The following is a 25,956-nucleotide window of genomic DNA, read 5'->3' as shown; positions in this document are numbered from 1 at the left end:
GCCAGGATTTAGGCCAAGCTAAGCTAATCGCTCTCAGCAAGACAGGGAATGACTTTGTGTTCGACATTCAACAGGAGATTTGTCTCCAGCCCACGTTTTACAGACACTTAAATGATTCTCAGACTCAGTGATGAATAAAATGAACAGGAGGTTTAGAGCTCCAATCGTAATACCCACATGCAGTTGAAAAATATATTATCATAACCATATATTTGTCTTCATCTACTGAATAGATTCACCGCATGGGTAGAAACACGTGGGCACATCGTACATGGCATTCATCCCTATGGATGTGAATTCACTGCTGTAATAGCCTACACCACACAAGCATCAGCAATGCTGGGCACTGATGTTTTCATTTCTTTCTTTCTTTCTTTCTTTCTTTCTTTCTTTCTTTCTTTCTTTCTTTCTTTCTTTCTTTCTTTCTGTTGGCACTTCTAGGCCTCCATACCATCAGGAATCGCTGTATGCTATTTCACTATTTCTCAGTGTGACCACATTTTGTGAGCAACTGGTGGAAAATGCGTGCATATTTCATATGCAGTATATAAAATGCAGGTGTTAACAAATAGAATGCAAATAGATAGTATTTCTGCACTGTAGGCTGAAACGCTAATTATTATTTAAAGGGTGCTAATCAGGCAGCCTTTAAAAGAACCTTTATTATAATTTCACTTGTGCATTTGGAGCAGTACGTACAAAACAGCAACATCTTTGGTGTCTTCCCTCTGTTTCCCGAGCAACATCAGTGTCTTTAGCTCCATTGAAGAAGTGGTCTTACGTGAGTAAAAAAAACCCCTATTTTTCTATAAATCTTTTACATTCACAGTCTTTTCTTTACACATGTGCATCCACACAAGAACCTGGAGATGAGAAGCCATGGCATAGTGCTGAAGCTTGTGTTCTTTGATACAGTGAATCAAAGAGCGAAAGGTTTGGTGCATGTTGCTAAAGCTGCACCCCCGCTTTTTGTTAGGATGGTGTCTTCCACCCACAGGTTCTGTGCATTCCTGGAAACTGGCCCACTTTACGGTCTCCAACAGTGCGGGCTTTTGGAGTGTGTTTTCAGATAAAACTCTGAGAGCTGTAATTCAGCAGCCACATTTGTCTTTACAAACAGCTTAAAGAACCATCACATGATGGAGTGTATTCTGGGCTGTTTCACACACACTCTGCTAGGTTTTCACCAGCGGCTGCTCTGAAATGTCCTCTGGTGTTTTTTCCCCTTCACGAGATTTTTTCCTCTTCTTGTGGCCTGAGGAAACAAAACACATTAACAGTTACAGTTTTTTACAGACGCTAGGACACATTTCTCAATACTTAGGTCACGTTTGCAAAACTCCTCACACAGTGAGCACAACAGAAGTCTATGTGGGCTAAACTGAGGACCAGTTATCATTGTTTTGGCACAAAATGCATTCAATGACTACATCTCTCAGATTTCATGAATTATCTTCTCACTCAGACACAACAACTGCCAAAAATCTTTGTACGGACAGGACATTTTGCATGTGCTTACATACTGTTGTCAAAACTGTTAAACTTATGGCCAAAACAATAACACAATGCAAAACTTAAAAAGACAGCAAAATTCAACAGCAATATTTTATTGAAACATATTTTAAATCTAAAAATGCAGTTTAACCAGCCACAGCTGATTCTCATTGTAGATGAACATCTACACAGGTGTTGCTCCTTCAATTTTTCAACTCCTTCAATTCTGGCATGCCAGAAGATTCTTTCCTAGGTGTATTGCCCTAGATGACATAAGATGTGATGTGGATGAGAACCTGTGGCCAAATGGAGGAGACCGAGTAGACTAGCATTACTATTGTATGTGTATCAGTGGATGGTGTGTATACAAATTCTTGTATTTTGGGATTACTTAGTGCAAAAAAATAAAAATACATAAACAAATATTAACAAATTCTGCATGATGTCTGATTCATTCCAGTAACATATATTGAAATTATAAACAGAGATGTGTCCTTGTTTTACACAAGAAAACACTGTGTAATGCTACATGTTGTTAGTGTTTTTTAGGTCATTGTTTTGTGGCTGACAAAGTGTGTTTGTCGGCTGTCAACCTTTGCTAGTGTTCTGGAAGAATGAGTTTATTTGAGACCTGAATGAAGTGTTTTGGTAGTTGTAGTGCATTTTGAATGTGAAATGAACTGCTTTGCCAAGCTGACGGTCAGTTAGGAGGGTTGTGTGAAGTGTTTTGCAGAAGTGACCTAAGTATTGGGAAATGTGTCCTAGCGTCTGTAAAAAACTGTAAATGCAGAAGGACCGGTGTACCTGTCATACACCTACTAGAAACTACCATACTGTTGTTAGATTTAAATTTATAGACAGCATTTATTTTGGCTTCTAACTAAGGTCACATATTATTGCCAGTTACTAGCATTGTAAGGCTTTGGATCTTAATTTAATGTGTAATTTTTACTAGAAACACATTGAAATGTTTCTGTTTATCAATCGCCTGTCTATGTCCAGACTTTCTGATAAATCAACATGGCTGAGGCTTTTGTTGTTGTTGTTTAAAATAAGATTCTTTTCTTTTCTTTTGGGTTTTTAAAATTGTTTTTAGTTTCTCGTAAAAAGATAAAAACACATCATTGCGCTTGAGGATGAAGTATCATAAAGTAACAGGTCTCTATGAACCAAAAAGTAATTTTCTCAACAAAAAGAAGGAAACACTTTGATCTAAACAATCAGTGGAAACCAAAAGCATCAATTCTTTGCAAACTGGAATAAAAATCAGTCAAATTTGTTTTATACACCAGATGGAGATTGTAGTTTTCACTCATATTAAGCATACATATGTGGAGCATTACATTTAGTTCTATTTTACTCAATCAATCAATCTTTCAGTTTCACTCAGTTTCACTTTAAACGTCCTTTACAGGCTTCTGTAAGCATGTGTTAAGCTGTATCCACACAGGCAGCAATCTGCTCATGGTGTATTGCTTTGAATGGTGAGTTCCAGGCTCCAGTTACTTAGGTAACAATCTAATGTATTTACTGCCCTGTGTCATGTCAATTACCCGTATCCTGTGATCTCATTGGAAATCGCCTCAATCGGTTGCCTTGAAGTTTAGAAAGGTTTATCTCAGGACTGATTCACTTCTCATTAACAGTGATTTTTCACCTGTATTCACTTTAAATATTCACCTAAAGTTGTTGATTGTCTTTGACTTTCTATTGTCTCTAATTTCTGCAACGCTTTTAATCCTGCGTGCACAAAGCTTTATTTCTTTGAGATTTTCATTTCAGTTTGAAATAAAGAGAAGTAAACGATTTGCATAGAAATACCCAAATCAACAAAACTCAAATGTCAAATGTCGCTGTTTGTGTATAGTTTTACTTTCATGAAGATTTGTTTTTCAAATTCAGCAGCAGCAGCAGCCTCCTACACATCGATCTGACACAAAGCGCTGGAATCATCGTCCAGAAACAGCACGAGAATACAGAGCAGGCAAGTCCAAAACACTAATGTATGTTTAAGTGTGTGTGTGTGTGTGTGTGTGTGTGTGTGTGTGTGTGTGTGTGTGTGTGTGTGTGTGTGTGTGTGTGTGTGTGAGTTTGCATGTGAATCAAATCCAAGTAGGAAGTGAGTGAAATGAATAGAAAGGGTTGGTGAATAGGTGGCTTGTGTGTGACTGACTTAGTTTGAGCAGCAGTTTCTTGCCCAGTGTGTCCTCTGAACCACTCAGCGACAGGCTGCTGATGAAAGGGGATGTGTCCGTTTCTATGGGAACAGAGGCCATGTCTGAGAGGGAGAGACAGAGAGAGAAAGAGAGAGAGAGAGATTATGACCTGTCAGTGATAAATAGCTTTGGTCTCTGCTAGAGGACAGACTAAAGTCCTGTGTGACTCTGTGCTACGTTTGAGAGCCATGTGCTAAAACTATCTGTTATATTATGTTTGTGTTTGGAGATTTCAAGCTTTTTTCAAGGATTGAAGCTGGTGGTAAACCTGCCTTACATGCATTAATGCAGAAAAAGATTTTCCGTGATGATGTGTACTGTGACGAGTGTGTTCTTTTGGAATATTTTAGTGTAGTATACGTTTCATGTCTGCTGTCACCGTTAAAGACATGGACGTGACTTCCTCTCTGTACCTATATTTTGTGTGGAAGCATTTATTTTTTAACATAAACCGTTAGACTAACCAGGCTCACATCTGTCCTCTCTGATGTAGGGAATCTCATCCATCCTCAGAAACACCGAATCACTCGGACTCTTCTGGCCATCAGACTTGCTACCTGCAGCAGACACATCCACAGAAACATGTACATCAAAAAACACATGATGTAGTTTCTTTTACTGGATTTTTTACTGGATTTACTGGACATTTAAAAGATGTGAAATCTTTTACTGATTAGTGAATAAAACTGTTTTTAGCAGAAATAGCATGTTTTTCTTGGTTTTGGGTTTTGAAATGTTTGAATCCCATGTTAGACTCTGAGGACATCACATTTTAAAAAAACTGGATAACTTTACAGAGTAGATAATTTAATATACCAAATGTTGAACAATAAACTATACAACATAATTGTTTAGTATAATAATTATGAATGAAAATAAAATAGCATCCACTCACTGAAACTCTAGATTAGATAGTAGGTGACAATGGCTCTAACCTTTCAGTTTCCTGGTATAAAGTCTCTCCAATTTCCTGTTTGCTATATGCTAGTAGAGTTGATAAAGGTCACCAGTTAGCAAGTGAGTGAATCCTACAGACTTTAGGATTCACTAATCCTAAAGCTTTTTGAAGTATTTGAAGTAGTTTCCAGGGACATACTTCAGCCAAACTGAATATTTCCAGCAATGACAGCAGGTCTGCAGTGGGTTAACTGCGGCTCTGTCCTACATGTGGAACAATGTCCTGATCCTCCAATGGACTCCATTGACTAGAGTCCATTGGTGGCTCTATCACTACAGGTAGGTACCATCTACTCCTTGGGCAAGATACTAACACCATGTCTCTGATGCATCCATCGGACTATGAGTGTATGTGAAAGCACTTATGTAGAAAAAGCAGAGAAAAAGCACGTGTATGAATGGGTGAACGAGCCAAGATGTATAAAGTGCTTTGAGTGCTCAGGTAAAGTAGAAAAGCACTATATAAGAACCAGTCCATTTACCAATTCTAAAAAAAGCTTATGTTAACTATCCTAATATTGGTTTTAACATGACTTCTTAATGGCTCAGTCACACTAGAGGAAAAAAATCAGTGGCTGATGTTTGCATTGAATGTTTTCACATTTGGAGCAAATTTAAAGTAGATGCAGTCACAACTTCAGTGCCCAGAAGTTCAGGGTGCAACGCCACAAACTGCTGTGGTCTGAGCTGCACTGACAGCAATCGGCCTCAGGCAATTTGGCAAAGGTAGGCTAATTTATTGTTACGATTCGGTGTTGTCAGTGTTTTGTTTTAGGCGTGACTGTTATGTGTTTCCTGCTTTACTTTGAAAGTCTGTCTTATCTCAGTGTGTTCAGTTTACGCTTCCTTGTCTCGTCAGTTCTGATTTGCCCCAGCTGTGTTTCCCTTCTGTTGTCCATTCCCTGATTGCTCCCTCTATGTATTTAAGCCCTGTGTTTCAGTTTGTCATGGTCGTGATCTTCCCCCCGGTTGTAAATAGTTTGGTGTTTTGATGTAAATAAATGTCTTATTTTGCTTTGATGTAAATAGTTGTCGATACTTTCGTTTTGGGATTTTTTTTTGTGGAGACCCGTAGTAGTTTTTTTGTTTTGTTTTTTCAAGTCATCCCTGTTGTCACGGCATGACTCCATGTCTCTGGAGTCGAGGATACTTACGGACAATGCGGTTCTTCTCGTTCAGCAGGGAGGTGCTGTGCGGCACACTGGACTGCTGTCCCCGGGTTCGGGCTGAACTGGGCCGACTTGGCTCCCTGGGTGGGGGCATAAGGGTGGCAGTAGTGTGGTCTGGGGGCATCAGTGTGGTGGTGGTGGGCTCTGGTGCTGGAGGCCCGGGGGTCGGGGAGTTGCTTTCTGTCAGACGGGTGTCAGCATCAGGGGTCTGAGGGGAGCTGTCCATCCGGGTAGCTGTTACTGCATTCTGGTAGTGACTCCGGGTGATCTGATACATAGAAGCAGAGGATTATGGGTATTATTAAGAGTTGAACGTGAACCTATTCTTTTCTAAAAGTTTTTTTGTAATTCGATTTTATTACACCCTGTTATATCTAATAATTAATAGTGTAAAAATCTCTTATTTTTGTCCATTTTTGACTAAATGTTTTTTTCCTTATTCAGTGTGATGTAACAGCCCATCATATCAGACTTGTCTTTACTTGTCATGGTGAACTTTCTTTTTGTCTTTTGCTACAAGTGAGATGAAATCAAGGACAATGTTAATGAGGACGGTAACGTGTGCTGCTTAGTTCAAGAGATCTCATTAAATATTCATTGTCTCAAGATCATTTGTGTCATCGTTAATGATCCTCAGGCCTTTTGTGTTGCACCATTGTCACAGTATAGCTTTCTTTCAACACTGCGAGAAGTCGTCTGCAAAACTGAATTTCATCACTAGTACCTCGTCCACTCAGACACCGATGCCCTCTAACCACGGCCAGGAAAGGCAATCATTAAGTTACTGTTTAAAAAAACTGAAACTTTAAGGACAAGCTCGCTTTAGCACTCAGTGGTGATGTTAAATTTAGGAGTAAGTGATTTGGTTATACAATAATGTCAGTGAATGTTCTGCATCTGATATTTGATATCCAAACAAATATGGCTATGAGTGTGTGTGTGTGTGTACACTGTAATAGCACTGTACTCCTGCCAAGGTTGAAGGCGACTGGATGATTGTGATGATTGAGATATGTAAAGAACAAAAAGATGGAAATGAAGAGAATTCTCCCGTCATTAGTTACACTGTGACTTTGCATTGTCCTCTGAAGGACTGATCCTAATATTTTTCCTGAAACTTAGTTTCTTCATATTGATCAGAACTCAGTTTGTAGTTTACCATAACAGGGATTTTAATATATCTGAGTCTATCCCAGTAACATTTGTTGTATACTGTGGGGGTGGATTTAATTTTGTTTTGTTTTTTTCAATTCAATTCAATTCAATTTTACTTATAAAGCGCCAAATCACAAAAACAGTCGCCTCAAGGCGCTTTATATTGTAAGGTAGACCCTACAATAATAACAAAAGATTGCGGGCAATCTTGTGTTACACTTTCCCCCGTCTGTCTTTTATCTGATTTCATTTTGTTCTGATAGCTGACGCCTAAGTGACCAGAGTTTTTTCAGTCCGAATTTCAGTCAGGGAAACATTTCTTCCAAGGAGCTATGAGCAAAAGATTTTGGGAATGTCAGACTTCCTCCAAACATGCTCTTCATTAATACAGTTCTTCAGCAAACTCAGAGCAGTCACAAAAGCCTAAGAACAAACCAGAAAACTAAATATTTGTTCCTTGACCAATGTGATGTAAGAGCCCATCATACCAGAATGTATTAATCTAATGTTATATTATGAATGAGATGGATCACAGATGCTGGCAGCACAGTTTTTATTTACTTATGTATTATGGTAGATCTACAATAAGCTTTCAGACATTTCAGTAATTCTGTAATTTTATAAAATAATCCCGTTATGATGTTCAGTCTCTGGTTTGGTGCCGATAACGGTCCTTCAACGAAATCCCCAAATTAAATGAAGTAAGAAAAATCCAGCATGTATCCTCATATTTAGTCTCAGCAAAAAGTTAATAAATGTAATGAACTTTTTTCAGTCATGGTTATACCGTCTCCCTCTCCATTCAAGTCAGAGTACATGTGCATTGTAAAGCATGTCGTCTTTCCAAATGAAAAGAACGCTTTCAGACACCATGTGAGTTTCAGGTTTTACCTTGATGAGCTGAAGGTGAGTGAGCTGCCTTACAGAGTAGTCTGGCAGGTAGACATTCCCCCCTCCATTCAGCTGGCTCATACTTCCCCCATAGAGCATCGACTCAGAGCGGTCCAAACCGCTGCTACGAGAGGGCGATCTGTGGACTGCAAAGGAGGATATGATATCAAATATGTATCTTTTAACAAGGACAGAAAAATGGTAGAGGAGTGTCAGTCAAATCACGAAAGATCTCAGGGATGTCGCTGCAGCTGACAGGAGTGCTGCATTCAAGTGCATGGCAGTTAAAAGACTCAGAAGTGTTCACATTACGCCCTGTTATATCTAATATTTAATACTGTTAGACTCCTTACCACACGAATCTTACAATAATATTTAAATATTTAAATGCTGCCACTCAGAGCATTTAAATGCTACAACTGAAGATTTTTGAAGAGTTTCAGAGCATTTTCACAAATACACTATGTGTTTGCACAATTTCACTCAAGCAGTATATTATGCATGTTTAGGGAACTAGTGTTCATTCACTACAGTGTTTGCTTCATGGTGGAGTCACTAAGGGACACATGCAAATGGCAGATCTCACATTTTACATTTAACCTGATATTTAAATACACCACGTTCCAAATTATTATGCAAATTATATTTTTCTCTAATTTTTCTAAATAGTTGGTCAAGTGACAGTCAGCATAATTTTCGAGTCATCAACCATTAGAGTATAATTCAAATGTTACTCAACAAAACTGCCAATAAAAACAGTATGTTTTTCAAAAATAAAAAAGTTAAAATGCACTGTTCCAAATTATTACGCACACAGAGTTTCAAAACATTTTATAGGTTGTAGAGAAGTGAAAATGGTCATTTGTTGAATTTGCAGCATTAGTAGATCAATTTTACTGAAATCAAAAGCTATTTCAATCAAAAACATCAGGTCAAGTTACATATTAACATTGGAGCCCTTATTTGATAGCAGTTTTACAATTCTTGCATCCATGGAACTTGTGAATTTTCAGAAAGTTTCTACTTTGTCTTTGCAGGATGTCAGAATAGCCTCGCAGAGCTGCTGTTTGGATCTGAACTGCCTTCCACCCTCATAAGGCACAGTTCTTCTCTTTTTACCATGGAGGAAAGTGGTCAGTCAGAAACTCCACATACTTTGCAGGGATCATTTTCACACCTTCAAGGACTCTAAAGAGGCCAACCAGCTCTCTCCCCGTGATTCCGGCTCAAAACATGACTCCACCACCTTCTTGCTGACGTTGCAGCCTTGTTGAGACATGGTGGCTGTCCACCAACCATCCACCACTGCATCCATCTGGACCATCCAGGGTTGCAATGCACTCATCAGGGAACATGACTGTTTGAAAATTAGTCTTCTTGTAGTTCTGGGCCCACTGCAGGCATTTCTGCTTGTCAGCATTGGTTAGGGTTGGCCGAATAGAAAGTTTATGCACAACTGCGAGTCTCTGGAGGATCCTACACCTTGATGTTTGCAAGGCTCCAGAGGCACCAGCAGCTTCAAATATCCGTTTGCTGCTTTGCTTTGGCCTTTTAGCAGCTGCTCTCTTAATCTCATGTATTTGTCTGGCAGAAACCTTCATCATTGTCCCTTTATCTGCACGAACCTGTGTGTGCTGTGAGTCAGCCACAAATCTCTTACATTATAGTGATCACGCTTAAGTTTTCGTGAAATATCAAAGATTTTCATTACGTGTCCAAGGCATTCAACTATTGCACACGTTTCAGCAGCAAAGAGATAATTTTTCCTTCCTATATTGCTTGAAAATGATGGTCTGCTTAATAATGTGGAGCATCCTTCTTTAGTAGTTTTTCCTTTAATTGGGCTCACCTGGCAAACTAATGATCACAGGTGTCCGAGACTGATTTCAGTCATCCAAAGAGCCCTGAGACACAATTCCATCCATGGCTTTAATTGAAAAACAACTTATTTAATCTTTATGACACAATTTGCATAATAATTTGGAACACGGTGTATGTTTTATTCAATTAAAATGAAACAAAAATCTGTGCCTTTAACTTTATGTGCCTAACAAGCATACAGTGGGGCAAAAAAGTATTTAGTCAGCCACCAATTGTGCAAGTTCCCCCACCTAAAATGATGACAGAGGTCAGTAATTTGCATCAGAGGTACACTTCAACTGTGAGAGACAGAATGTGAAAAAAAAAAAATCCATGAATCCACATGGTAGGATTTGTAAAGAATTTATTTGTAAATCAGGGTGGAAAATAAGTATTTGGTCAATAACAAAAATACAACTCAATACTTTGTAACATAACCTTTGTTGGCAATAACAGAGGTCAAACGTTTACTATAGGTCTTTACCAGGTTTGCACACACAGTAGCTGGTATTTTGGCCCATTCCTCCATGCAGATCTTCTCGAGAGCAGTGATGTTTTGGGGCTGTCGCCGAGCAACACGGACTTTCAACTCCCACCACAGATTTTCTATGGGGTTGAGGTCTGGAGACTGGCTAGGCCACTCCAGGACTTTCAAATGCTTCTTACGGAGCCACTCCTTTGTTGCCCGGGCGGTGTGTTTTGGATCATTGTCATGTTGGAAGACCCAGCCTCGTTTCATCTTCAAAGTTCTCACTGATGGAAGGAGGTTTTGGCTCAAAATCTCACGATACATGGCCCCATTCATTCTGTCCTTAACACGGATCAGTCGTCCTGTCCCCTTGGCAGAAAAACAGCCCCATAGCATGATGTTTCCACCCCCATGCTTCACAGTAGGTATGGTGTTCTTGGGATGCAACTCAGTATTCTTCTTCCTCCAAACACGACGAGTTGAGTTTATACCAAAAAGTTCTACTTTGGTTTCATCTGACCACATGACATTCTCCCAATCCTCTGCTGTATCATCCATGTGCTCTCTGGCAAACTTCAGACGGGCCTGGACATGCACTGGCTTCAGCAGCGGAACACGTCTGGCACTGCAGGATTTGATTCCCTGCCGTTGTAGTGTGTTACTGATGGTGACCTTTGTTACTTTGGTCCCAGCTCTCTGCAGGTCATTCACCAGGTCCCCCCGTGTGGTTCTGGGATCTTTGCTCACCGTTCTCATGATCATTTTGACCCCACGGGATGAGATCTTGCGTGGAGCCCCAGATCGAGGGAGATTATCAGTGGTCTTGTATGTCTTCCATTTTCTGATGATTGCTCCCACAGTTGATTTTTTCACACCAAGCTGCTTGCCTATTGTAGATTCACTCTTCCCAGTCTGGTGCAGGTCTACAATACTTTTCCTGGTGTCCTTCGAAAGCTCTTTGGTCTTGGCCATGGCGGAGTTTGGAGTCTGACTGTTTGAGGCTGTGGACAGGTGTCTTTTATACAGATGATGAGTTCAAACAGGTGCCATTCATACAGGTAACGAGTGGGGGACAGAAAAGCTTCTTACAGAAGACGTTACAGGTCTGTGAGAGCCAGAGATTTTCCTTGTTTGAGGTGACCAAATACTTATTTTCCACCCTGATTTACGAATAAATTCTTTACAAATCCTACCATGAATTCATGGATTTTTTTCCATTCTTCTCTCACAGTTGGAGTGTACCTGTGGTGCAAATTACTGACCTCTGTCATCATTTTAAGTGGGGGAACTTGCACAATCGGTGGCTGACTAAATACTTTTTTGCCCCACTGTATATAACTGCACAACTGAAAGCATTCTATCATAATCTTTAATGAATAAACTGTGAATTATCACTATACTCTTCAAAGCAGACAAATACAACAAAATACAAATTTTCTTATTATCAGTCTTCTTGTTGCTTTTTAAAAAACATTCATCAGCAAACTACTTAAAACATGCCGAGATGTTTAGAGTTTCAACTAGAACGAAATCTTTCAAATTTGTTTTGATTTTAAAATCCTCTCACTGATCAAGGAAAGGTTTGATATCTGGCGACTCATTTGTTTATATCTGATAGAAAGTGCGTTACAGTCTAGGGTGGAGGTTTTACAGCTTCTGTATACTCTTTTTTGGTGTGTCATGATGAATTTGCAGTACCATATATAATGAGTAAGATGTGCAGCTTCTTTCATTGTTTTCTTTGGATCTGGTGTGAATCTGTATTCACTTTGATGGATGCACTGTATGTACTTGTTTCATAGAGTATGTGGAGTTCCGGCTTCATGCTCGTTGGTTTATAAACTCATTTTTAGTTATTCTGTGAATTTGTGTTGATTTTTGCTTCTATCATTTTGACAGCAGATACTAAAGGTTCATAATCAGGCCACACACAGTGCTTAACAAGTTTATTAAATCACCTGTGATACAAAAAACAAACCAAACAAGACAAATGTTTTAGAAACTTAAAAAATGAAAAATGATTAAATTGATTTGACTGAATTCATATTTTATACCCATAATTTTATGTTATTATGAGGGTAAGTAAGTCCAATTTGGCATGATAATAAAAAAGTGCTTTACTATTTTATTTCTGCTTTTTCTAAAATAGTAAGTTTAATAGACAATAACTATGTTTTAGCATTAAAGAGCGTGGGCATACTAGCGTATTAACCATTATAGAAACATAAAAAATGATGTTGCAAATTAACAATAATGTTAATCTAAGACTGCTGTGGTATAAACCTTACATTCGGTGGTGGTCTAATATATTTGTAAGTTCAATGATGTTTGGGAAAGTCTTTTGTACCTGCTGGCATGATGGCCGGGACCCCAAAATAAGAGAACGCTCCATTCTCAAACTTCAGTGCCTCCTTACCAAACTCTACTTCAACTCGACCCTGCAAAATAATATTGGAGAAATATAACGTGATCTGACTGACTTGCACACAGGATATCATAGCCATAGCTAATTACTGCCATGGCGGAAGGTCAAATTCTTACAGGTACCTGTAGCACTAGGATGAAATAGTCCACTGGTTTGTTGCGCTGGAACAGGAAATGCTGAGAGGCTCGCTTGTTCTTCTCATCAAACTTGAGTTCTTGAACCACACTGGGGTGTTTGATGAGCCTCAATAAGATCTTCTCTGAGATGTGTGTTGGTTTGAAGGGCTCCACCTCTGAAAAAAAGCAAAAAGATACAGGATTGGGTGAAGACAAACGCTGCAAATATTCTTGTTACAGTTGCTAAAACACTGATGTTCTTTTTGCATATTATGCAGAAATGTAAGCGCTCTGAGAGACAGAGAGGCGATTTGATTGGCTGCTACCTGTGGAGAGGAAACGATGTGTTGCCAGGAGAAGCTGGGGGGAAATCTTCACTTTCATCTCATTTTCTGACAGTTTGAAGATGGAGAAGTCCTGCTGCTTTCGCTCATGATGAGAAACACGACGCTTTGTGCGATTATCAGCTTAGACACATAAAAACAGCCTGATTAACTCTTACATTTCCATGTATTTTGACCACGTATGTACATTTGAGCTTATGCACGTGTGTTTGCACACATACTGTAGAGATCTGTCTCATCCAAGATCTCTGACTTGATGATTTCCTCAATGACATCCTCCAGGGTCACGATGCCCATCACCTCGTAGAAAGGGTCACCCTCACCCTCGTTGTTAACACGCTGCACGATGGCGAGGTGGGACTTCCCTGCATGCACAGTGAGTCTCGCATCAGTGTCACTTTTCACTCAAAGCCATTTGCAGTATGTAGATAGGAGGGATAAATACAAGGAAATCTATTCAGGTTACCCAGCTGTAAATATAACCATTTTTAATATTTAAAACAATATGCAATACGGTCCTGTTTAACTTTTACACAGCTTCACAAATATCACTAATGGAAAAGAAATTTCAACAGCAGCGTGCAAAGTCATTAACTTTGACTGAACTATTATCAGAGTGATAGTAGCTTCTATCCCCAGTGTTTCATTTTTTATATGGATGTTCTCCAGTAAGATCCATGACTGGTTGTCACAGTAAACTGTGTGGAGTGTGGTGATTGTTAGTGGACCCAAATGCAGAACACAGGTGGAATTTAACATATGCATTTAATGCTGGAGCAGTCAAAAAAAGCACAGTCTAAAAACAAAAAATAAAATCCAAGAGCTATGAGGAATTACTACACTGGGGTACACACAGCAATGTGGGACAACTCGACAAAGGCAAGGGGAGACTGAGACAATAAATACCAAAGGTACTGAAGCTTGAAAAAGCAGGTGGGAAACACAGCAGAAACAAATCATGGACAACAAGACAAGGGAAGCAGAACTCAATGTAAAGCACCAGTGACAAAAGACTACCAAAGTAAAAGAGGAAATACACAATCAGTTGACAACAGACTCAAACATATAAACTTTACACAGCAGGGCACAAGGGTGAGATGAAGAAAATAACAATAGAATATAACAAAATAAACCTAAGGCAGAAAGCTCATGAAAATAACTAGAAAAAAGGGAAACACAGAACTAGAAGTCAGTGAAGTCAAATGTGACAAACAAGAATACACAATAATGAACAAACAGAGAACCAACAGAACATTAAAGAGCACTTCCCCCTCAAGGGCAACAACTTACAACTTTGCTTTGTTTTTATTACATTTTCTTTTTATTACAACATGCTGACGTCAGTCTTTTTAAAAAATTACGATACGATGATGTCAGCCTGTTATGGCTCCATGCATCGTGGAGTGTCGGATTGAAAAAATAAAAAGCATGTTATATATGATATAATCCTTGATATGGTTTCTTGAAATTTGTTTTCAGGTTTAATTTTGACCTTGATGCCAGTTATGAAGGTCAAGGTCAAATGCTTAGCCAACCTAGGTGTTCATGCAGCCAAAGGCTTTGTGAACTGTTGGACAATTGTTCAGACAAATCAGCTGAAGATTGGTAATAGTTTTCAGTGTCTTTGTTGTGAGCTTGACCTGATTTTCGCCTAAATTTAATCAGCTAAAGCTGTCAATGTTATCTTCCATCACACAAAATTTGAAAATGATTTCTTGAAAACTGTGGACACTAGACAAACAAACACAACTTCGTAATATGGTCATCTTATTCACACTTCTCTGCCTCTAAGCACAGAAGCCCCGCCCACCTGCCGATTAACTCTGTAATGTTTATGAGGAACAGCCAATCAGAACAAAGTAAAGGCAGACGGAGAGGGGAAGCTCCTAAAAACCCACAGTGAAGGGAATTATGGGCTGCACAAAGACTCAGTATAAGATAAATAAGGATTATTTTGAAGTACAAGTCATGCAAAGCTACCCTAGTACAGACCCTTAAAATTGAGGCAATCGATTGCTGGAAACAATTTTATAAAATGATGATTGAATTTGTTTAACTTGACTTACTAACAGTAGACCTTTTGATTCTTGAGATGTGAGACTTGGAATGCAGTTATCCTGTAAAGTGTTGGTGTGTCAAATAAGATGATTAGATTTCATATTTAGCCTCTGGATTAGATTTAAGTAATGCTCCTTCCCTTTCCACTGCACAGTATGAGGCATAATGACTGAGTGGAGCTGTGCTGTCTGATGTTCAGTAAGTGGAGCGCCAGCGGGAGCTGAATGGAGTGGGTGTAACAGCAGATGGGATTTAATACAAAGGGCGCTCTGGATGCAAAAACACAATCCATCATATGAAAGTCTGCCGTGCTCCTGCTGTGTTTACTTCCAGGTTGATGAGTGTGCGCTTTTGGAGGTAACATCTTGTGGCGTTCCCAAAGATAAATGGCATAATTAATAATCCATGCACTGCTGGATGAAAATCTTGTTTGGGAGCATATTTTACAAAGGAGAAAAACAAAACAAAATGATGAAGTGCTTAGTCAGGCTGACAGGATTGTCTTTTGATCTTATTTTGTTTGAGATGTGTAGGAAACATACTGGAAGAGCGAGTTCACCGAGTAAAGAGTGAGCCCTTGTTTGTAGCCCCTCCTATTCTCAGCAGCCTGGCTTCAAATCAACTTCCTCGCTCTCTGCTCTTACACTCTTTGCCTGCCAAATACTACCTCGCACACACTGATGCACAAACACAGACTAACACAAATGCACACGATTCTGGATTCTGGCAGTGTTTCTTGTAGCTAAATAGGTCAGGCGTACATCCAAAGTGGACTGAGAGAGGCTCATGTGCAGTGCGTTCTCTCACAGTATTCTGTTTTTTAAAGATTCTTTTAAGATTTAACAACGGCAACTATGTCTCAGTGTCTTTCCTTGCACAATTACATCTTTCATTTATTCAAGTATTCAAGTATTTTGGAATTTAACATTTTTATTCTTGACTTTTAACAGCTATATTGTAAAGGCATCAATCATATCATTAAAAACGAGCAAAGTGTTATTTCAGGCCAGCCTCAAAACAAAGCTCAACTGCCATCCTGGTGAATAAAAAAAAAGAACGAAAGAAAATGGCTGCCTTCATTTCACTTGGGGAGATGGCGTTGGGTTAGCTTCCTCCGTAAGGTCTCAGGGCAAACTAAAGTAGCTTTAACTGGTCTACATAAGTCAAAATATAGACATATAAAGCATCTTTATACCATATAAAGCATCATAAAAGATAAAACAATAATTTATTGACAATAGAACAGAAACACAGTTGACCTGCAATTATTGTGTTCTTCTTTTCTTCCTCCTATTATTATTATTATTAGTTGTTGGGTTTTAGTTGTAATAGTAGTAGTAGAAGTGTATGTGATAATTAAGTACATTTTAAATAAATCAATTTTTAAACATACTTTACTAATTAATTTATTATTTATTAATTTATTTATTTATTGTCTATAGCCTTGCAACTTTTTTAAACAAACTAATCTTATCAAAAGTTTAGGATTCCTTTAAACTTTCAACTCCTGGAAACAATGTCTCCAAGCACCAGCTGTTTTAAACTATGTCTTCTTATGGCAGCTGACATGTCTGAACTGAGCTCATCCTACAGGTTTCATTCCTGTAAAGAGGGACTGGACTACAAAACCAAGAGACAAGAAACGATGCTTTCATAGCATTCATAAGGTTCAATTCTTCAGATCTGAAGAAGCCTCGTGGATGACAGGTGAAATGTCCTCATGTAACTTAAAGTCCAGTTGCTTTTCTTCCCAAGCCACTTATGAGGAAGTTCAACATAAGATCAAAATTACAAGTTTTACATCTGGCTCCTAGCATTATTTATGTTAGATTTCCCCCGTTTGGAGATATTGGCTGTAGAGATGTCTGCCTAACAAAAAGGCACTCCCCTTGAGAGGATCAAATTGCCAAAAATATGTATTTATTAAACATCTAAGGCTCTTTCCTGAAACCATTACTCTGTTGTTTTTTTTAAATCCACAAATGTGGCTGAACAGATTTATGTAGGCACTATTTTCTTTCTGTTTAACTACATTTTCAATCCGAAAAAACAACCCTGTGCTGCTAGCTAATGTTACAGTTCAGCCATATCAATAACATGAGCCTCTCTTCACAGAAAGATGTACTCGTCTCTCTGCACAGTTTATGGTTGGAGCATTACAGCGCTGTGAATAAATATTTATCCTCTTCCTGATTTTGTAGCTGTTTTTGCATCTTTGTCACCATCAAATCTTTCAAATCACCAAAGAAATGTCCAGTTATATTATGCTGTTTTTAAATATAGCTTACTTTAAAAAAAAACATAGCAAAAAGCAGAGAAAGGAAAGAATTATATAGCTGGACCTTGCTATTGTGTTTCACATGATCGTCCTGCCACATAACTCAAGACCTCTTGAGCTTCAACTCACTAACTGATGTCCGGACATTTTCCATTAGGATTTTCTGGTAGACAGCAGAATTCATGATTCCATCAATTACAGCAAGTCATCCAGCAACAAAGTCCCAGGCTACCTACTACCGCCATGCTTGACCTTTGGTATGAAGTTCTTTTTATGAAGCACTGAACTAGTTTTATACTCGCGGTAACAGGATGTAAGCCTTTCACAAAGTTCTGCTTTTGTCTCGTCAGTCCATAAAATATTCTCCCAAAAGACTTGGAGGGCGTCAAGATGTTTTTTTGGCCAATCTAAGATGAGCCTCTGTTTTCGCTTGGTCAACAGTGGTTTTCTCTCCCACGGATGCCATTTTTGTTCACTCACGTTCTCACTGTTGAATCGTAAGCACTGATCTTAACTGAGGCGAGTGTTCTTTTAAGTTCTCTGAGTTCTCGATGTGCTCTTAGAGTAGTGTTGGTAGGCCAGCCACTGTTCCAGATTTTCTCCATTTATGTATAGTTCACTGTAGTCCACAGCTTTAGAAACATCTCTGTAACCCTTTCCAGATACAGTTGGCAATTACTTTTCACATAGGGCCAGGTAGCTTTGAATAACTTTCGTATTTTGTATTTACTAAAATATTTAAATTTGTTTGATGATCTGAAAATAGGCAAGTATGACAAATATGCAAAAACTAAGAAATCATATACAGTTTAGTATAAAGAAAATTCCTATTTGAAAATGCGTCATTCTAAAATGTCTCTCAAACAGATTATGGACTGAAATGTAAGAAGTGGACATGAGAAAGAACAGATGGCGGAGAGACAAACTAGAAATACAGCACACTGAATATTTTATACTCTCCTTCCTTGGAGACTGCATACTGAGGGGAACTGAGAGAAGGGAGAGGATTCAGAAAAAGAAAAAATAGTGTAAAGGGATGCAGAATTTACACTAGAAGGACAGCATAACTTGGTGCCTGTCATTAGAGAAAGTTGACCTAAACTAACATTCACTTCTTTTTTTTCACTGCATGTCCATCAGTGAAAACTCATACTGTAGTGTTTTTGATGGTAGTAATGAAATCTGACTTTCATTGACAAACTCCTTTCCTAGTTTCAGTTCTCTGTTAAACACACTTTGATCAAGCTTTCTGTGCAGGGCTCTTATTCAGCTTCCCACCTGTTTAAAGAACCCTATGCCTGGCAAACTAAAGGTCCCCTGTACTGGTGCTGCCGTTGTACACAACAGGAAATGTGTTACTTGGCTGCTTTCATTTGTGCCAGACACACTGCTTAGCATTCAGGCCAAAGAATCCCTGTGCAGTCTCACCAGACCAGCAGACTCTCTGCTGCAGCTCTGACCTGCCTTCAGATGCAGTCACATCAATGTTTTACTTACTTTCAATCAATTATCACCTCTGCTAACCAGCCCTCCTGTTACTCTGTTCTGCACTGCAGCTAATGTGCTGCAGTTCTGCACTGCAGCTAATGCGCTCTCTCTCATTAAGCACTGGTTAACTATTTTCCCTGTTATAGTCAGAATTTAGGTCTGAAGTATCATTTTAGCAATAATTACAATGTTTTAAATGCACTCGAAAGAAAAGGTTGGATGTAAACTGACCTTTCAGCCAAAGCTGAGGTTTAATGTCAACATCTTTTTCGACCAGGCTCTAGCTCCGCTCATATTCATCTTTGGTAACTTCAGTACTTCTACTACTCCTCACAACTGAAAACACAAAAGTAACCGTGAGTGTGTATCTAGAGCTTTACGAGGGATGGCATCTCCAGCTAAAACATTAGAATTACCCAATGATATAATGTATATACCTCTGAAAATGGTCACTGCAAGCATATTAGATACTTTAAGTATATTTTGGTACTAAAACTACTAAAACTGTGCCTTTTACTTCTTTTTTAAAAGAATACATAATACTCAAAAAAGCCAACATAAATCTGGCTCTTATGAAATCCTGCTCTACATATGATACCATCTGCATGACGACAAGGCGGCACATAAGCAAGAAAATTGTACAAAAGGTTTTCTACACCAGATTTCAACACTGTCCTTATTGCTTTGTGCTTATTGCTGAACAAATATGCCTGTGGCCTGCAGACTGCTCTGTTTAATCATCTAAATGCTATGCAAATAAATATGGTATGATCATGCTTTAAGGCTAAAGTGCAAAACTATGTTTGCATAAAAGATAATCAGCCCTTTATTTGTAGTTATTCCTCAGAATTTCATTTCTTTAGTTTTATGTTCCTTTTTCTTGATGATTCAAAGAGCTCTGGCTCAAATCAAACCACAAAGCCAGCAGGCATATGTCGAGCAACCACTGATGCATTATACAGTACTGTGCAAAAAGACTTGAGGCACTGCTTATTTCTTAGTATTTTGCTTCCAAGCAGTCAGACTTTCTTGTCGTTTTTAAAGCGATAATTCTTTGGTTTTTAGTTTTTATTTGGGATTTTTTTTCACTCATTTTCAGATCAGTCTTTGTACCTAACCGTTTTCAGAGGGATGTTTTTGTTTTTTCCAAGGATGAACCAGGGTGGTGTCTACACAGAACAAATCAATTAATAAAGAACCAGTTTTGAGTTGTACCTTTAGACACTTTGTTACTACTAACCTGCCGCAAAACCACATCATTTTCATGTTTTAATGGGATTGATAAAAATGCCAAAAATAGCACAGTTTAACAGACATAAAATAGTATATTTAAATCAACAAGTTGATTCCCAAAGAGTTATAAGCCAAACACATGTCATATCTCATATCCTCATATATTGTGCAGTGAGTCCTTAAAGAATCTGAGGAAACCTACAAAAGAAGAAGTGGCAGGCCTAGAAATCTATCGACAGCTGATGAACAGTATATGAGAGTCATGTCTATAAGAATTTTTTTTTTAATCTAGCAAAGACTTGACACAGGTACCCTATTGAAGAAACTGCATTCTCATCAGAAATGGGTTCAGTGGATGCGTGGCTGTCAACAAGTGGTTCTTAAGGAAGAGAAACAGGAAAGATTTAACAGGAGAGATCTAACAAATCACACGAGAACTCGACTGAAAATGAGCAGAAATCTGGTCTTCTGGAGTGATGAATCCAAATGTGAACCATCATCAATATGCAAGAAGGAAGACAGGAGAGAGATGCAACAATGCGTGTCTACAGCCATCTGTAAAACGTGTTTTGCAGTTGCTTTTCAGCCAGTGAATGTTTGCAATTCACAACTGATGGAATTATGAATAAAGACAAAGTACATGATGATTTTTGACCCGCTGTGAAATGACATCTGGAAAGTGTCTGAATCCCAACAGCTTCGTGTTTCAGCACGAAAATGATCCCAAACACACCGCCAATGCAGTATAAGCATGCCTGGATAGAAAAACCTCAATATTATTGAAGCAGTTTGGGATCATTTTGACAGAGGACAGAGCAAGAAGCAGACCCTGAAGACTACTTAAAGAAATGAGAAGAACATTTGCCTAAGAGAGTTCAGGCTGTGTTAAAGAATAAAGGTGATCATTGACTATTGCTTTTATTACTATTATTTGTTCCCATTTCCAAGAAAATTTTAAAGTAATGAAGGGTGCCTTAAGACTTTTACACGGTGCCATAGATCACCCTGCAGCTGTGTGTTTCCTGCAGCTCTCTTTGTGAGCACCAGCTACTGCAGGAGTCTCACTGAAATGAATAAAAGGGCCTGAGTTTTTCTGCTGCAGTGCCTACACAGAGACAAGGAGGCACAGGGAGACAAACACACACACACACACATGCACGCATGCATGCACACACACACACCGAGGACAGACCTTGTTTATAATCCTTTGACTGTGTAGATTATCTCATCCAGATCCCTTTGTTGCAGAGCGACACAAGAACTATATTTGTGTTCATCCTGCAGCTCTGGTGGCATCTGGCTTCATACAGTACAAGCTACTACATAATCCAAATATATGCAGCTCATTTTAAATCCACACACAGATCTTGCTTGTCTGTTACAGGATGTGTAAGACAAGACAAACTTTTTGTGCTTAAAGCTAAAGAGTCAAACAGCTTACATTTCTGGAAAATTCTACCATTACCAAGTTTATAAAATGTTTCCAAAAGCATTTCACTACAACACGCTAAAAAAAAGATGTTCAGAATAAATAGAAACCCCTCTGTGACATTTGGCAGTGAAAGCTTTTCGCTGTTTTGTGCCAAAACAGACAGAAATACAAACGTCTCCAGCAAACAGAGTCTGCCTGGGCCAAGGTGTCCTGTATTTATCTTCCTCTCCTCACCACAAACACAGCAGAAAAAAGTGCTGACTATGCAGGGTCCCTGAGAATGCAGGAAGGCAGTGATAAGCAGCAAGGTCTGTGATTGGCCAATTCGAACCCCACCCATTTAAAACTCTAGAGTAAGATGGAACAGCCTGCTGCCTGCATGCAGGGTGGAAGACTGCTTCGAATCTGCAGGGGAAGCTGTGCACACTGCAAAAACAAAAAAAGGGGGAAAAGAACAGCTCCTTTTCAGCTTCAGATTGCAACAGTGCATATTTGCATTCCCTGGAGTATCACAACTGTTTAATGCTGAGAAGACCATCTGGAGATGAAAGAGGTTTAAGCACTGCTGCTAAAAGATAGGTCAGCTGTCTCAGCTGCAACTTTCAGGGCCCATATCATTCTGGTATTTAAAGGTGGCAGAAAACAAATTATGTGTCAGTACACAAGTTGCCGTTTCAAGTTCATACATTAAATACTAGTTTAATAGAGGGTTTGATTTCCCTGTGTGCATGCCACAAGTGCCGCTATATGCCCCGCAGTGAGACATTGAGTCCTTCCTGCTCCCTTTCTCAACTGGAGCACTTCAAAGCGCCAGAAAACATCTGCAAAGTATCACAAGTATGATGAACTGCAGAAAAAACTTTCTTGTTAAAAACACGACTCATGAGTGCAAAGATAAATCAAGTTCAAGTACACAACAGGAATGTTTCGGGGTTGTTGTTGTTTTTTTGGGGGGGGGGTGTTTGTTTGTTTGTTTGTTTGTTTTTTGCCACCTCTCACCTGCTTTTCTCACCCAGGTTACTTACAGAGTCTGTTACAGCTTAAGTTAGAAACTTGAAGTACCAGCAACCTGCTAACATGCCACACCCACTCCCTTCTAACACCCTTCTCACCTTTCTTGAACTCCTCCAGCATGGCGTCCAGTTTAGTGTCGTTAAAGACGCAGTGCAACGGGTGTTTGTAGAACTGGGTGATGGTCTTCAGGGGGGTGCAGTCGTCCGGGTCCACAAACGCCAGGTCCTTCACAAACAGAATGTCCACGATATTGGATCTCTCGTTCTCAAATACCGGAATCCTCGTGTATCCGCTCTGCATGATCTCGGACATGGTGTTGAAGTCCAGCACCGCGTCCGAGGCCAGCATGAAGCAGTCGGTCAGCGGAGTCAGGACGTCCTCCACAGTTTTGGTGCGCAGTTCTAGTGCTCCCTGTATGATGTTGAGCTCTTCTTTTACCAAGTCGTGGTACGGGTCGGTGACTCGCAACATTTCCAAGAGTTTCTCTCTGGTGTAGAAGTTGGAGATCTCCTGGTTTAAGATGAGGTCCAGCAGCTTGCTGATGGGGTATGAGATGGGGAAGGAGAGAACCATGAGCAGCCGTGTCACCCAGATGGTTTTGGATGCGATGGCCAGGCCGTGGCGCGATGCGACCGAGTGTGGAAGAATCTCCCCGATGAAGAAGATCCCGAAGGCGCAAATGACCGTGGAGAGCCAGGTCATGCCCAGGATCTGGCACATCCACACGGCGAGCGAGGCGTTGATGATCGCGTTCCCCAGCAGTAAAGTGCACAGGACGTAGTTACCATGCCGACGCACAGACTCGATTTTCCGCGCGTAGTTCTGTTCGGTGTCGGTGCCGCTGTTCTGGAGGACCTGTAGCTCCACTGGATCGAGCGCCAGCAGGCTCAAGTTCAGCCCGCTGAACAGAGCTGACAGCCCGAGCAGAAGGACGGAGACCAGCACTTGCAGCCAGAGCTCCGGCACTGCTGAGCGCTCCTTCACGGCCACCCAAAAATCTTTAGTCCGGTAGTGTTCCCATTTGGATCCGTCAAAGGCGCACATGGAATAATATTTAATCTTCTCCCCTCTCCGCAGGTCTTTGGCCAGCAGCTCCACCAGCACCGAGTTCTGACTGGAAGGAGACTTGAAAGAGCCCAAAACCTCGATGTCGGAGGTGCTGGCGTTCTTGTCCATGCACATGTTTCGCTTCGGGTGAACTTGCCCCTCTCTACCGGGAGTTGGCTCTTCGATGAAGGCGATCCAGGGCGCGGCGTTGTTGGCACGAGCACGATTGAGCTTCTGCGAGGAGGTGGAATAGTAGACCCGAAGTATGAAGCGAGTCCCCTCGGTGGCTTTCAGCACCCCGTCCTCCACGGACAGCTCCGCCCCGGTCTCCTCTGGTCGAAAGCCGAGCAAGCCGAGCGCCGGGGCTGGCAGCAGCGAGCAGGCGCAGAGGAGCAGAAGCAGCCGGCTCAGAGAGAGCGGAGCCCCGTAGCAGAGCAGGGAGACGGCTCGGTATCGCGCGGCCGCATTGGATGCAGCCATGATGCGGTGTGAGAAGCTCTCTCAGTCCACGGTCTCAGGGTCACGTGCCGCGCGGTTCCGGTCCATGTGGAAGAAGGAGGGACCATCAGCGCTCCGCTGACTGCGGTGCTGATAATGATGTTCGTCTGCACACACACACACACACACACAGACGGGGGGGGGGCTCGCCACCTTGCCCTGACGCAACTTTCTAATAATAGCCTCGTGGATTTCACTGTGGAGTTTACATTACATATGTTGCGCTCAGCAAGTCCAAGCATCCTTTTCACCTTCATCGAGGTTTAAATAATGACTTTATCCTCAGCAACATCACTGGGTATAAAACGAGCATCTCAGACAGGAAGAGTTTCTCAGAAGTCAAAATGGGTCGAGATTCACCAATAAGTAAAAGAACAAAAAAAGAAAGAAGGAAAAAACACATTAACAAATTGTGGAACAATTCAAAAACAATATTCATGTAAAAATGTGTAAAACTGCAAACACTTTGAATATCTCATATTACCAGAAGATTCAGAGAAATCTCAAGAGATCTCTGTGCAAAGGAAAAGACTGAAATCAGTATTCATTGGCTGTGATCTTTGGGTCATAAGACAGCACTGCTTTAAAAATGGACATGGTTCTGTCATGGAAGTCACTGCATCAGGAAAATATCCAGAAATGACTCTCTGTGGACACAGTTCGTTGTGCTATTCACAAATGCAGCCTAAAGCTCCAAGAAGCCATATGTGGACATGATTCAGAAACCCAGAAACCCAGTGATTCCAAAAAGACTGAGCTAAATTGTAAAACTGTTCTGTGGTCTGACACGTTGAAATTTGAAATTCCTTTTGTTTGGAAAACATGGATACTCTGCAAGCAGAGAGGGACCATCTCTGATACTATGGGAATGCATTCATGTCTGGAAATGGCTGGAATTCACAGCTTGCACACCTGGAGATGAATGCTAAAAGACTTAAACAAGTTGTAGAGCAACATTTTCTCCAATCCGGATGATGTCATTTGCAGGTGAGGCCTTATATATTTCAGCAAGACAATATTGAACCTTCTGTAATGAAATGAAAGATATAAAGAATACTCAGGACTGTTGAGCAAGCAGAAGCCCATATCATGCACCTTGACTCTGTGTTAGCTAGTTCCCTGATTCCTGAAATAATAAAGATTACTCCCTAAACTCCTGCCTTAAAACAAGCCCATTGTCTGCACCATCACTGCGTGCTGTAGAATCACCTGAAAATAATAATTGTCAGTGAAAATAATGGGATCAAACAACAAAACAGAACATCACAGCAAAAGAACAACAACACACCCAAGTTTCAGTGTTTAGTCTATTACAAAACAAACAAACTTTTTAGGTTGTTTGTTTTGGGTGAGCGTTAGAGTAATGATCAGCAGTGATGATGACAGACCTCACCGGCTAAAAGGTGCTAACAAAAGTTGGTTCAACAGCTTTCAGCGTGGGCCGATTTTGAAACACTGCTATTATTGCTTATTATTTAATAATTTTAGTTTCTACATGGAAATAAAAACAATAGATGACAAAAAAAAAAAATACCAAAAGTAATCAGACTTTATTAGTCTGTCACATTACTGTGGGGGAACTAAGGCCCACTCGAGGTTTGGACTTTGACTGGTCCATTGCAACAGCTTGATTCGTTCCTTTTTTTGCCTGTTCTGTTGTAGATTTGCTGCTGTGCTTGAGATCATTGTCCTGTTGTAGACCGGGCCTTAGCTTTTGGTGTCATGTTGAGCCGTGTGGCAGGCAGGGGTTGGATCCAAACACAGGACTCCAAGACAAAAACTTGACTGAAAGCAGCAGCTTTATTTGGAAAA

General features: G+C 40.1%; 1 protein-coding gene across 1 annotated transcript; it reads right to left on the bottom strand.

Annotated features, from left to right (window-relative positions):
* Nucleotides 1–841: 841 nt before the first annotated feature.
* LOC120730706 (metal transporter CNNM1-like) lies at nucleotides 842–24,238 on the bottom strand. Its single transcript, XM_040027165.1, has 10 exons — nucleotides 22,698–24,238; nucleotides 13,318–13,461; nucleotides 13,079–13,219; nucleotides 12,759–12,928; nucleotides 12,559–12,649; nucleotides 7,883–8,028; nucleotides 5,822–6,104; nucleotides 4,175–4,267; nucleotides 3,668–3,772; nucleotides 842–1,255 (listed from the first exon to the last, which is right to left on the bottom strand). The coding sequence occupies exons 1-10, from the start codon at nucleotides 24,124–24,126 to the stop codon at nucleotides 1,176–1,178; spliced, it is 2,682 nt and encodes an 893-aa protein (XP_039883099.1). The 5' UTR covers nucleotides 24,127–24,238; the 3' UTR covers nucleotides 842–1,175.
* Between the last annotated feature and the right edge of the window lie 1,718 nt (nucleotides 24,239–25,956).

Source organism: Simochromis diagramma, unplaced genomic scaffold (genome assembly GCF_900408965.1).
Source record: "Simochromis diagramma unplaced genomic scaffold, fSimDia1.1 OVJJ01000362.1, whole genome shotgun sequence".
Classification (NCBI taxonomy): Eukaryota; Metazoa; Chordata; class Actinopteri; order Cichliformes; family Cichlidae; genus Simochromis; species Simochromis diagramma.
This window is presented reverse-complemented; position numbering and strand designations above follow the sequence as displayed.

What these genes read in the sequence shown, in the direction of transcription:
- LOC120730706 (XM_040027165.1), bottom strand. Translation starts at nt 24,126, where the DNA reads ATGGCTGCATCCAATGCGGCCGCGCGATACCGAGCCGTCTCCCTGCTC. An exon ending in ATTTCATCCTAGTGCTACAG is followed by an intron (nt 12,650 to 12,758) that starts GTACCTGTAAGA and finishes ATTATTTTGCAG; the next exon opens with GGTCGAGTTGAAGTAGAGTT. An exon ending in CGAGAAGAACCGCATTGTCC is followed by an intron (nt 4,268 to 5,821) that starts GTAAGTATCCTC and finishes TGTCTGCTGCAG; the next exon opens with GTAGCAAGTCTGATGGCCAG.